This window comes from Drosophila kikkawai, chromosome 2L (assembly GCF_030179895.1).
Source record: "Drosophila kikkawai strain 14028-0561.14 chromosome 2L, DkikHiC1v2, whole genome shotgun sequence".
Classification (NCBI taxonomy): Eukaryota; Metazoa; Arthropoda; class Insecta; order Diptera; family Drosophilidae; genus Drosophila; species Drosophila kikkawai.
In genome coordinates, this window is record NC_091728.1 from 19,104,010 (window position 1) to 19,118,750 (window position 14,741).

At 41.3% G+C, this 14,741-nt stretch overlaps 1 protein-coding gene across 1 annotated transcript; it reads right to left on the reverse strand.

The window, feature by feature from the left end:
* Positions 1 to 7,208: 7,208 nt before the first annotated feature.
* LOC108077367 (succinate dehydrogenase assembly factor 4, mitochondrial) lies at positions 7,209 to 7,882 on the reverse strand. The gene has a single exon (XM_017170663.3). The coding sequence runs from the start codon at positions 7,799 to 7,801 to the stop codon at positions 7,445 to 7,447; it is 357 nt and encodes a 118-aa protein (XP_017026152.1). The 5' UTR covers positions 7,802 to 7,882; the 3' UTR covers positions 7,209 to 7,444.
* Positions 7,883 to 14,741: the final 6,859 nt, after the last annotated feature.

The following is a 14,741-nucleotide window of genomic DNA, read 5'->3' on the forward strand; positions in this document are numbered from 1 at the left end:
TGTGCCTTACGATTATTTTTTGTCGTGTGGTGGGTGTGTGTGACTGCGAAGACTTTTGATAATTTATGGGTCGAGTTTTATTACATTTGATTTGTTTATGTGGCCATTCCGAGGATAGCTAGCCAAGGAAAAATTATAATAATAAATAAGTTTTGGCCTCATCCCGAAACCGAAAGGTGTGCGCATGTAGCGCCAGATTTCCTGTCCACGAACTCGTTTTATGTTTTTCTTTTCAGTTTATGACAGCAATTGTACATGCTGATCATACTAATTACAGATTGTGGGTGATCCCCAAGAGCCCAATTGAAGATAAACAATGTTCCTTGAAGGAAGCCCACATCGATCTAAAACTGAGATATTTTGAATAAGTTTCATAGAGGATCTTTGCAGATGAACTGAAATTCTATTGATAGTTTCCCTGCTCAAATAAAGGCTAGTTTGTCCTGCACAACTGTATTGCATTGAATATTTTCCCAAAATATTTCCATATTTCCTTCTCAACAGACATTTCGATGCACTTAATATGTACAGATCAAAATAAATTGTTTACATTTACCACGGACACAAGGGTCCGTCTCAACTGTCCTTGCAATCTATGGACACCGTGTCCTTGCCTTTGGTCCCGCCCCCTGGTTGGGAATAAAATACATCTGTCGCTGTCGGTGCTGCTGCTGTGGCTGCTGACAAACTGGAAACCATATGAGAACAATAATGGATTGGGTGTCCAGAGCAAATCCTAGAGATGCCGGCTACGTGCACCGTCCTCCTTTACGCTCAACTGCAAGCAAATGTGTGGGCAATAAATTATAAATTCGTTTGACTTCTGCTGCCAGCCGCCTGCTGCCTGCTGACAGCGGGGCAGATCCAGGGAGGGAGTGTGTGTCCTGTGGTCCTTCTCTCTAGTCCCTTGTCCTTGCACCCTCATCGCTTGTCCCTTGTCCACATCCTGCAGTTATCCTTGACCGCCGCCCTCGCATTGAAAGCGTGGCCCTGGCACCTACCCGAGCCTGTGTGTGTGTGTGTGTTTGTCTGACCATAATTCACCATGACAAGCCAAAAACCATTAGTAAAGGCAATAAAAATGACAATAGAAGTCAATTTCCATATTGTGTGTTCCAGTTTTCGATACGGATTTCACATTGTGGACATTCACTGTTGATGCAGTTTTTCTACAGCCTTTTCTACATTTTCCAGCCGCCACCAACAATTTCAACGTTTAATGAGCGTGTTCCATAAAATTGAACCATATTCAAAGCGAACGCCCATTAAACATGTCACATAAATCAGACTGAAAGTAGTTAAAGATATTAGGGCAATGAGCCAAGAGAATTACACACACCCAGGGCAATCAGGGTTATCAACGAAGTTTTCGTTAAAAGGGGCGAAAGTACATATAAGATAATTAGCAATTCCTTTAAAATAATATCCTAAACCTAAACAACTTCTTAGTATTATATTGTAAACTTCATAATTGAAAGAAACCCTAGGGATCTCTAAATAGAAAATGTATTAATTTGATTTTAAAATCTTGTTACTGGCTTAACAAACTTTTCTCTCTATTATCTGAATATCTAAAATTAAATATTGAATTAAATAAAACAAATAATTTTGTAAAGGCAAAACCTGTATAAAATCACATTATTTCTTTGTTAAAATATTTTCTAAATTCTCTTTTATGCCAAATAAAATTATTTTGCATTCTCAAAACATATTAAAAATTAAAAAAGATAAAGACAAGTATGTCAACTCGGAACAGTACATCAAAATAAATATGCTAAACTAAACTAAAATTCCATTGAAAATGAAAACTGTCACTAGTTGAAATGTTCTGTTTGTCGTGTTTATTTGCTGTCATTCGATGTGGCACCAGTTCCGAGTTGAGTTAAGTTTCAGCTGTAAATAGTATTTTCCAAAGAGTTTTACCTCCCCCCGCCCCAATCTCCGCCGAGTCGAGAACACAGAAATAGCGCCAGGTCATGGAACATTTGGAAAATGAGGAGGCGGCACCAGAAACAAAGCGAAAAATAACTTTTTATGAGACTTAGGCCGTTGCGGGATATTTCTTTTATCGCATGCCTCACTGTTCGATGGCAGGAAGGGGGGCTGGGAAGGGGGATGCCACGAAAAGCAGGCTGCGAGGAGATTTAATATTGTTTATGAGCCATCAGCCAGTCAAAGCGAAAGGAATTAAAATGTGCAACGATGTGAAGGAGGTTGAAGGGGCATGAAAATGAAAATGCCGCCGCTATCATAAATTATGGCATTTAGTGTGAAAAATGTTAAAATAAATTAGTCTGCATAAGAAGCGTTTTTGGGGTTTCGAGAGGATTATGGGATTGTAGCTGTGGAAATTATAACATAAATAAAACGTACGTTTTTGGGTTATTAATTTATATGATTAGTTGGACGAGTTGAAGTCGGGAGAGGAAATCTGTAAGGTTTAATTGGTGAAAACCGTATGTAAGTACATGATAATATATTTCATATAGAGTTACTTTTTATATATATTATAAAAGAGTATACATTTTAGCCTTGACTATCTTAAGATGACTTGCTAGAGTTGGTCCAGAAAGAACTCCTTAATATCAGAAATCTTCCCCCATGGTAAAACAATAATCTTTCTCTCATTATAAGACCGTAAGGGTCTTCATAAAATCTGTGTCAGGGTCGCTTAAGATCGTAAACATGTTAATAAAACTGCCATGAGTTCGAAGCGCAAACGCAGCGGGATATCTTTGTCAGGTCCTGGGCAGGACCTTGGACAGGACCTGTGTGACATGCATGCACAATGAGCAGGCTGAAAGGAAAGAAATTGCAGCAGGCCAATAGGTTCGGTCATAAATTTCCAGCCATTTCGGTTGTATTGTACTGGACTTCTATAAGTCGCTCAATAATAGGTGACAATAAAAATTTATTGCATTTTGACCACCATGAAATCATCGTTAGGCAGTGACAGCGCTGAGCAGAGCAGATCGGATGGGATAGGATCAGTGCTGCGCAGCGGGAAGAGGTCAATGGAGGCACCACAGGACATGAGTGAGGACGGAGTAGGGCTGTCTTTCCGCCCACATAACTTGACTCCGGCTGGCCTTTTGCCTTTCTTCTCAGATGGCTCACACACACACAAACAAGCACACACCAGCGCATTTGGCTCGTTTGTCACATTTAACAGATTTGTTATCCTGTCGAGTTAATGTCGGGCACACACAAGTCCCATCCTGACTGTCGCACACATGTCCCAGCACCCCTGGCCCAGGCCCGGTGAATCCTGGATCCTGGATTCTGGATTGTGGATTGCGGATTCCCGAGAAGCGCTCGACAGGGACCTTGGTCTGGCAATAAAAACAAAAGATTGATGGCATTGGGCACACGTTCGATTTGTTTTCCTGTTGCTCAGCGGCCACCTCCTGCCGCTCTGCTGGGGCTTGTCCTTGTGCCTTTTAGTGCTTTGTAATGTCTTAACATTTGACACATCACTGGGACTTCACTCTGTACCGGGGCCCACCCTTACAGCCGACAGCCGACAGCCGCCATCCACTGAGGATATTGCTCGTTAGTTAAGGTTTCTAATAAATTTGTGCAACACATTTCTTTCCTTTCGGGGTTTGTTGTTCGGTTCGCCTTGCCGCCAATCCTCTGTCGTCGCTTGTAACATTTTTATTTGATAACATATTTTTTCCCTTGCCGGTTCCGTTTCGTTTTGGGTTTCATCCTGCCCCGCCGTTGTTTTCCCGGCCACTTGGGTGGGTTTCCTCTCTAAAATATTGGCTGGCAACGCGACCCAGCGTCTGGCGAGGGTCTCAACTGGAGCACAGTGGCCAAGTGATTTATGGCGTCTGTGCTGGTCATTCAACTGCATTTGATTTAGGTTGTAAATTGTAGTACTGCTTCCTGTTTATGCTTCTCGATCCCCGCTCACATCTTGAGCTGTTTTTCGCTAATGAATTTATTGCACTTTTTGTGGTTTCGTAAAAAGTCCAATGTGAAAGGATATAGTATAAAAATAATTTAAGATTATAAATAATAATAGCACAGCTCGGTTTCATTTCCTGAATTATTTATTTAGGCCCTGCAGCAACAAGGATATTATAACAATAAATCTCTCATTTTTTAAAAAGTCACTCCGCCATCATTAAGGAAGTTCCATCGCTCTTTATTTTTCCCCGACTTTGGTCATTTTTTCCACTCATTTTTTCTGCGGTCATCACTGGCTTAGCGGGATGGAAGGTACGAGTCATCTGTGACAGGCGAATATTATCCCTCTTTGGTAGGAGAACGAAAGTGATAAACGATGGAGAGGCTGGGAAAGAGTGAAAGAAATGCCAAAGAGCCTGACACTTGGACGTGAGCGCACAAATAACACTTAACACAATAACAAACAAACTTTTCGACTAATGACAGTCCAAGTAGCAAACAATTTATCGGATGCCAGGAAGGAGCAGCCAACTCTCGCACACACTTTCGCACCGAGAGTTCCTTTTGCCAAGTCATTAATCTTGTTTCGCTCTGGTCGGGCGACGGGCAGCGGGCGGGGCGGGAAATCAGCGGGAGTTCCAATAGCGATTCCCAGCCATGTCGTCGTTATCCTTTCAAGCGTGAACACATGCGATTACGTCTTGGTGGCCCTGTGTCCTTGTTGTTGGTGTCTGTGTGTGTGTGTGTTGCCAGTTTCCGCATTTTCCTGCGCCAGGCGGCTGCCATGATTAAGTGCCATTTTGAAAAGTACTAAAATCCTGTTGGTCATGGCCCTGGACCTCGCCAGCACGCCACCCGCCACAGAGCTCTTCCCCCGCGAAGCTGGCAATGTCAAAGTGTCAATGATATATGTTATACGCTCCGATAAGACGCCCTCTCCCCGGGCAAGTGGTGGGCGGAAGGACGAAGGATGAATGGTACGGAGCAGGAGCGCTGGGGTGGAAACCCCGTGTGTTTGGCGCCCAACAAAATATTGCACGTGAACAAAAGCCCGGCTGGTGAAATCAGTGCACGTTCACGCAATAACATAATAGTTGGCCATATATTTAGCTGATTTCCCACCAAACACCCGCTGCTTCCTGTGGCACTCGTATTTTTCTCGAAATTTCTCCAGCTTTTCCCCTTGGTCTTTTCCTACATCATAAAAATGGTAGACATTTACAGGTTACCAGGCACAGTTTACTTTATTTATAATTGTAATTAAGATTAAATGAAGTTTATTAACTTGTATTTAGGTTGTAAAAGAGACTATGATAATATGATAATATCTTGGCAATTCCTGCTGCTAGTTTTGATGAAAACCTAATATTTTTTTAAATTAGGAGATCATATCTATTTCTGAATATATTGTTTCTCAGTGAGATCTTCTCACATACATAATACATCCATAAAGTATCAATATATCGTTTTTTTTGCCTTATGTAAAAAACCAAATGCTCAAAATGGAACTCGGCTATTCTGAACGGTCATCTCTGGTCTGGAATGTAGATCCCAGACATCCCTCAATCTTCCCTCTGCGCTGGGTTTTTGGCAGTTGTAAAATATTTCGCCTCAGCGAAATCTCTCAAGTAGGTGCGAAATCGATCGTAAACAGCCCCCTCCCGAGCGGTTCCCACAATTCCAAGTACTTTCGTTATGATCGAGAGATCGCGGGCCAACAAGACTGATGATCGCCTGGTGGACGTGGAGCACTCGGCGGCCGAAAAAAGAGCACGGCGCAAGTGCGAGAGAAACGTATCCGGAAAAAATCAAAGGCAAAACAATGATCAAAGCTGTCATTACAGATCGAGGGGCGGTCTTTGATCTTGCGCCGCAATGCGGTTCGCTCGAATGGGGAATGGGCTGCGTGTCCAGATTTTATGTTTTGTTTTTTATTTGATTTTCACTTTGTTCTATCAATCAGCGCCTACTACTCTGCGACCAAGCGGCGAAATGGAGAAGGGTACGGATCGGTTCCGTTCCGTTACGTTCGGTTGGGGTTATAAAATGATCTTGAGAGCATCGCTGTGTGCGTGTGTTTTCCTTGCTTTTCACGTAATAAAAACACATTAGCAACAACAAGCAACACGTTAATTTCGTTTAAAAATAAAATAGACGAAATAATTGCCGCTCCTGGGGCTCCTGCCCCTCGCTCCAAGTTGGAAAATCGCATTTGATGGATGACTATGGAGGAAGTCGTCGCTTCACGCGTCTGTTGAGCGCTGGGCGTTGAGCAAGTTGTCGATGCTGGGATTTTGTGGATTTCGAGAGTCAGCTGGGGTGTGTAATTTCCAAGGGATTTGGAATTGTATGTACATTAAAGTATTTTGTGGATTTCCTGGAATTTATGCGGAATTTATCTTTCTTTCGAGCGATTGTTGTTTTTTTTTTTTGGATTGTTGGATTGTGATTGATCTTTGATTTTGGCATTTTGCCGCCGTCGGCAACTTGTTAAGGATGTAAATAGATTTTGAAAACAACCGGAATGACAGCTTAAGTAGTGATCAAGGAAGAAGCCGTTCTTATATTTACCTAAATTTATATATAATAATATAATTATTTATTTAATTAAAGACTTCTTATTTACTTAAAGACTCCTTGTGACAACTCAACCACAATCATTTACATCAATACCTAAATTCCTTATAAAATCTTTAAAACTTGACAAATGTTAGGTTTTAAAAAGCCATTAGCGCATCAGTTTGTCAATTAGTTCGAAAAGATTTACAGGCTACGGAAAGCATTTCAGTAATTTCTATTTGTGTTCATTAGGAAATCCAGCGTTAATCCCACAAAAATGTCAACAGACAAAGCGGCGAACGAAAACAGCTGCAAATCTTTCTCGTAAATTTGTAACCAATTTCCGAAGCCGCGAAAACGTTTTTCAGGGCCTTAACAAAGAAATTTATGGTATTGAGGACAGGAACCCCTTTCAAACGCTACAAAATTAGAAGCAGATACCCAAGACGCACAGAAGTTTTTCTAATAAAAATCACGTAAACTGTCGCCTTAATTTCAAAAGAATCGAAACGATTCAACCAAGGCCCCAACATCACTCCAAATAATTTCAATTTAGGCACGATTCTCTGCCCCTGAACCATAAATAATGGAAGTAGAGGCAGAAGACTCAACCACAACTGGCGGGCTGGCACTCTCTATTCTGAGAACCCCTTCGCGGAGCGAGAGAAAGGGCTATCAATTTATTTTTGATGGCAGGCCCAACATAAATCCCCTCCACGGAAACCACAAAGAAATCACACAATAGAAATTTATGTAATGCCTTCGCAGAAGCGCTCTTACACCGGTTAGGGGAATCTTGATTTACTTCATCTTGATCTGGATTCCCGGGCTACCGTGGCGCAGAACAGACTTTCCTCGCCCATCCTATCGTGAGTGTAACCAATTGTGAGTGCTTCTGTTGTTAACACGGTTAATAAATCAGAATTGTCCAAACAAAGGTGTCGAGGTGGAGATACTTCGATGCTGTTTGCTAGAAGTCCGTGACCCGTCCCTTGCGCTCCCAGTCGCCATAGCGCGTGGGTTCAGGTCCCGCAGGTCCTCCGATTTCCCCGGTATGTGGGTTAACGCCGTTGGGCCAGGGCACGAGGGGCTCCTGCTCGTGAGCCGGATGCGGTGCACCTTCGGGCATGGGAGTTAGAGGTGCATTCGATCGCAACTTTTCCCGGAACTTTAAGTAACGTTCGCTGAGTCTCTCCTCGGGCTTCGGCAACTCCTCTACCTCCTCGACCGTGTGGACATGTGTCTCTGGATTGGATAAGGTGCCGTGACAACGGCGACTCATGTGGCATCCGCACTGGGAGACAAATGATCGACAAAGTCGTAACATTTTCCGATTTACTTGTAACTCTTGAATATTCTGTAAACTTTAAGTTCTCAGAATTCAATAATTCGAAGTATGAGAGGTTTTGTTCATGGATAAGTTGATATGCTAGATTACTTAATTTATTATTTTAATGGGTTACATGTCATAATACCCACATAATATTCCTGCATTTATAATATAAAATTGAGATTAATTTAATATTTTAATATCGGCATCATTAAGAATTTTCAAACAGTCATTCGTTTACCAAATAAGTTGATCTAATTGGGTAAATCGATCTAGCGAGATCTTTTCCCAAAGGGTTAAATAAGAGCAACCGTCTTGAAGGTTGTCTTTCACAAGACATTAGATTTACTTCAGTCGTCTGTCCAAACATAGCTTGACATGACTCCGGCTGACAGGCAAGATCAAATGTCAGTCTCTGGGAGGAGCCTCTGAGTCTCGGAGACTGTGGGTCTTAGCTCGAAGCCGCAGCCAAGCGGAGGCTGAGTGACAAGGCTGACGGAGTCTAATGACTTTCAAGCAGCTGCTGTTGAGCTGCAATGGAGATAAACTTCCGGAAACGAGTAGCTGTCTAAGGCAGTTAGCTGGTCAGGCTGTCAAGCGAGTGCACTTGGAGAAAAGCTTTGCTATTATAATAAATTAAAAAAAAAAAAAAAAAATTAGATGAGAGGGTGAAGTTGTATAAGAAAGAAAACACGATGAAAATATGTAGTTAGAATTTGATATTAAAATTAAATTACGTAAAGATTATACAGATGATTACTTTTTCAATTGGTAATGAGGTGAAGAGGAGGCCATAACTAGAATTGACTTTTAAGAAATTACTTTCTCAAAAATTCTTTATTAAAAACCAGTTTTAGCCAAGTTTTTCCTAGTGTGCAACACGAGCTTTCCAACTCATTCCCGTTCATTAATTATTAAAAGTGGGCAGGCAGACAGCACCGGCAGCATCAACATCAGCATCTGCATCTGCATCAGCATCTGCATCTGGATCCGCATCAGTCAGAGCCGTCAGATTGCCAGCTTGATCTGGAAGGCTTCATCTGGGAGCGCGGCACATGCTCCGATCGCGTCGAGCTCGACATGAGTTGGATTCGCGCCTCAGACACCTCCAGCTGAGCGGCGCAACTTCAAAGCCCCTTAAATATGGCTTGTGCAGGGAATCGTCATCCGCGGCAGCGTCAGCAGCATTCTTCAGATCCCCAGATCTGTCGCCTGTCACTTGCATAACGTTCTCTGCAAATTTGTTCTGCAATCCAAACATCCCACTCTCGGAAATCGGGGCCGGCAAAAGAAAGAAACATTAAAAGTTGCCGGCGCGCTGCTGTCAGGAGATTTGCCTTGGCTCGCTTTGGCTCTGGCTTGCCCGGCGACTTTCTTCCCGCCCGGCCTAAGGGGGGATCCCCTCAACTCAGCTGGCACTGCGGGCTGTCTCCGCGGTCGAATTGAAATTGCTGCCTCAACGTTCCACGTCGGCATGACAATAATCTCGCAAATCTGTTTAAATTAAGCGAGACAAATGTTTCCTCTTGCCCGACGGACCGAGTATGTGGCCAAGACGACAGCCAGACAATCGGACCAGCTTAGGCTCCCCTCCTTGGACTCGGCGTCTTATTGTCCTTGTCTTTTTCTGGACATATCTCAGTTGGCTTGGGCAAGTTTTGCTTTATTGTAGAACGAGAGCAGAGAAATCAAGTAAGTGGTCTATCAGATAAATAACTATGTTGTGGTAGAGAATAGTACGAATAGCACTTTATTTTAATTAGGTTATTGATTTTACATATATTAAAACTCTTAAGAATAAATTTTAAGACAAAACACCTAATTTAAACTGATTCAGCTACACGAAGCAAATCTTCATAACTCAGCAAACGAAAATCGTAATTGATTTTGTTTTCCATTGTAAACCATGAAAAGCGAAATTCACAATAATTAAATCGTATAAAAAATACGCTCACTAAAATACGAAAGATATCGAGATGTGTTCGCTGGTAGCCCAGAGCTGTCTTTGATCAGCCGTCAAGTGGTTTGATCGATTTCCACAATAATAAAAATCCACCGACAAGTTGTCTATAATCAAAAAATCCCTCTGGGAATGTGTTGCCGCTGTTTTTGCGGTAGGCATCCATCAATCACAATGAAAAGTTTTTCTCGCACTGACTGATCTGGCCTGCCAGATCTGGCTGCGCCCACCCATAAATTTGTTTGATCCTGCCTCGCCGGATTTTACGGAAGAATCGAACATTTTCACACAGTAATAAAAATCTCAAACATGTTTGTAAAGTTGTTAGCCCGTAGCCCGGCAGCCCTGCCATATACTTGATCTCCCGATTGTAGGCGGGAGCAGAACATATAAATTAACATTTTGACTGCCAACTGGCGCGGCGAATGATCAAAGACCCACTGTGCCGTCATCGTTGCGTTGATCATCGTCATCGTTCGACGGAGCAGGAGCAGCAGCAGCAGCAGCAGCAGCAGCAGTGCGAACATCATTCCACGTTTACGATCCATCAACACGAGCCATCAAATTGTATACAAACAAACGCAGCAAAGATCAAAAGCCACGTTACCTCCACACGGAATCTGTGCCGATGGCTGCTGCTGCTGCCTCGTTTTGGTTTTCTGGCCTATCTGTCTTTCTGTGATTCCCTCAAATTCATTAAAAGTGTATGGTGGTTGTGGCCTCTGGAAGACGCTGCACTGAAGTCCCGGGATCTTCATTCTCATTCTCCCCGATGGCATATATAATTTTATCGTTTTCTCCCGGAAAATGCTCACCTAATTATGGGTCGACAATGATTCTCATTTGTCAAGTGCCTGGGAGAAAGAATAATATATTTGTGAACATCATAATGAGTTGGTTGGAGCTTGAATAGATAACCCCTGAAATATATATACAAGAATGGTGTACTACAAACTTAGAGAAGTTGGAATTATTTTCAAATTATCAGTTGAAAGTAAAACAATTTAAACTTTTAAAAATCAATAAGCTATACATATTTAAAAAATCCACTAAAATAAATATTTCTCTACCCAATTTAACAGTTAGTTTACTATAAAATACCCCTTAGTAACCATCCCCCTTAACAAAATGTAAATCACGCTCTAAAAAGAAATACAAAGAACTCACAGTGAGTGTCATAACACCATTAGCCATATCAAATGTCACAGAATCGTCAGAAAGCTGTAAATTTATATGTTGCCATTTCCGGCACAGTGCAGACTTTTCAGATTTAATGCCTCGCTCACAGGCATGTCAAATTCAATTTTACCCTTATGAGCCGAGACAACGATGCCCAGCTATAGTCAGCTATAGCCACCACCAACTGGTCGCCCGGCACCGTGACACCGCTCTCTCTCTCTCTGGCCATGTCGGGCCGGGAGCGACCCCAATAAAGTGCAATTAGCCAGATTTATGATTATCCCCTGTTATGCACAAATAATTTTTAGGCAATTCCATATACCGGAGCGACCGGAGCACGTACGGCCAAGTCTTTGGAACGAGAATTTATAACACCAAACGTAAACAACAAAGAAGACAAATCGCTTTATTCACGGCCGCCGCAAAAACCACCCCTTGGCACACCTCCTCTTTGCCATTCCCCGGGGCTATGAATTATAGAGGGATATGTGTACGGGATATGTATACCATATAGTCGGGTAAAATCAAATTGAAATCTGTTCGAAATTCGATACCACTATGTGGCTTTCCATCCATCCAATATCCAGGCAGAAGATTGACCCTGTTTTTGGGTTGGTGAAATTGCCTGAAAGTTCCTCTTCACTGGCAAAGCGTTGATGTATTTTAATGAAATCAAATATATTTTGATGGATTATAAAAGGTGTAGAGACTGAAAATAGTTTGGGTAAATAATATTTTAAAAACCCTAAGAAAGGCTATTTTTAATTGGACCTATAATCAAGACCAATAGAATAACTTAAGGGTTCTAAAATGTATTATAAATAAATAAAACTGATAGTTTAATTTAAAATATAACAATTTAGAATATAATATAAGAAAATCCATCTTTCAGTGATTGGATAGTCTTTAAATCATTCAATTGTAAGCGAATCCGTCGGATACTTTATGATATATTATATAAAAAATTTGTTCAATTTTCAAAGATACCGATAATATCCTTTTTTATCCTTTTCCTTTTCTTATAAGTATACCTCCGATTTTATATATTTTCTAACATAAAAGGGTTTCCCTTCTCTTACCCCCAAAGGAAATGGCCCCTTCTTATAACCATCAAGGACCCCACACAATTGTCGCCACGGTCGTTTGGTTTCCGGATGGTGATAAGTATTTTGGCTCAGTTGTTTTTGTTTGTACATGTTATTAATTTCGCGTAGAGAGGGCCTGAAGTTTTTGCCCGCCCAACTGGAAAAGGCACCCCGAGAGCTGTCAATGCTAGTGGGGTGGATAGATGGATGGATGGATAAATGAAAGAATAAATGGATGGCGGAGGGGGAGACGTTGGTAACACTGCCAAAGGGGCAAATGTTGGCGGGCGTGTGCTGTCAGAATTGACAAATGTTGACAAATGGTTTGAAAATAATATTCCTGGAGGAAAAAGGAACACGCAGCGTTCTCCGCCCTCTCCACAAGTATTAATATTATTTGCCTTCATTAGTGGGCTTGTAACCCGAGGCGTCCACATCCGAGTTGACAGCCATTTGCACTTGTTCTGTGGGTCTGCGTCATTTTTTTTTTTTTTTTTGCATAGGCCAAGCTCGTCGCTCTCTGTCGTCCTGTCAAATCAATCATTGTTCAGGTTATGCTTCTCCCCGGTTTTTGCACACTTGGATTTCTGCGCGTCTGTCCCCTTTTGTTATTGACATAAAGCCGGCCCATAATTTTTCATTGCATTGCACACGCATGACATTAATTTTGTTGACAGTTTTCTTTTATTTCTCACTGGCATTGTACTTATTCTTTTCCCTTCTGGCTGTCAGCACGCATTTACATGTGTCAGACGAGGTTTCCCAGGCGAGGTCGCTGGGACAGTTGAAAAATTTTTGACCAGAAGGGAATTTCATCCAGGTTGCGTGTGTATTTTGTGGTTTCGCAAATTTTGCACTGTTTTTTTTAAGAGTTATGTGACCCGTATAAGCATAGTAATATTCGTGCAAATGTATCAACTGTATCAAAACTATCACTCTTAATAATTTACCAAATGTTTGATTTATTGAAATATATCTGTAATAAAATTATAGTATTGATAACTTCTTTATACTTACACCTAAAAATGATAGTACAAACTAAGTTTAGGATCTTTTTTGGAACAGTTCGATAAATTAAACAGAATATCGATGAATTGCCACGTACAAATAATAATCATCATCTTTTAGATTTTACTGCATTCTCAGTGATATTTAGATTAAGGAAAACAATTTGAAAAACCTTCAAGATTAATATAAACACATAAACTTACAGGACACTAAAATTAAGGGAGTCCTAAGAATCGTATTTCATAGCTGAGCCCCTCCAATGAAATGTTATTTTCGGTTTTTATATGCATTTATAAATATCCACCTGTATCAACTTGTTGCAGTTGCTCCGCATTAATTATGTTGACTTGGGACACATTTATTTCAAGATCGTTACAAGTGAGCTTGTCGAGTGGAAAAAACAACTCAAGTTCCATATCACACCGTCAGACACCCATCTAGAAGCCAGTTTAAGCAGCTTCAAGAAACAAATCCCACCGAAATGACGGCATCCGACAGGCGACATGCATAATTTACAAGATTAACGATTCGAAAATTGATTTCAATGCCACTAAAAATGTCGAAAATAATCTGAAATACATAAGGAGCGCCTTAAGGTTATATTGCCCGGAGCAGTTATTTATTGTCAAGGTGTGTGTGGAAATGGGACACCATTTAAGTCATTTAAATTTTATAGTGAGATAATTTTACGGCCTCTCAACAGCGGGTACTCAAGGGAATGTCTTATGGGGTTTCACCTTAATGACTCCACAACTAGTTTTAGTGGCGACTCATTTGACTTTCCCCCCCATTTCGCTCTCAGTCTAATTTTTAACGACACCGTATTCCGTAATTGTCACATTCCGTCAGCTACCAGAATTGATTTCGGTTTCCACCACAACGAGGCACTCAAGCTTTTGTTTCCATTTTATGACAATTTTAGTGCAATTTTGTGGAAATAAAATGTATTCGTTATGACGGCCCCCCGAGACTAGAGATGGAATCCAGCAGAAAGCAGTTTCCCTCTATCTCGCCATGATTGCGCCTTCTGTGAGTGTGTGTCAAAGTTTATATTTTTATTTGTTTCGACAGTAAACTTGATGTGTTTATGACACATCTTGACAGTAAGTAGCTGCCGCAGCCGCCGCTGCCTGGCTACTGTCAGTCATTTGACCTTTTTTCCTCCTTTTTATTGGTCCCTCTCCACTGTACGTCTCCGGCTAAGCGCCCACTTATGCTGGGATCTCGGAGCGGCCACCTGAATGGACAAACAGATACGAGTATGACTTGTTTCCCACATGATTGATAGTTGGCTTGGCTGCTGCGATTCAATTGGATTGTGCAGTAAGGCATCAATAGAAACGCAGAGAACAAAGGAGACTGGGAATCGGTTGATGCATTATAGAGGTATATCATCTTGAGGTGTTTTTCACACAGTGAAACAAATTTTTTGTTTAAAGTTTGTATCTAAATGGTATGAGTTAGGATATCATTAGGATAATTACTATTTTTTGTAATGTATTAAAAAAGGAACAAACCAAGGTACTTAATACCTTGTTGACATATGTTTGTATTTCAGAATCACGATATCCCCACAGGGGCTTAAGGAAAAAAGGTTAAAACCGCAAAATTGGAAATTAATCAAAAGTTCAAGAACAACAAAAGCAAAAAGAGGGGCCTCCACAGAACCTAAATTAAAAAACTGCAAAAAATATATATCGTTTCA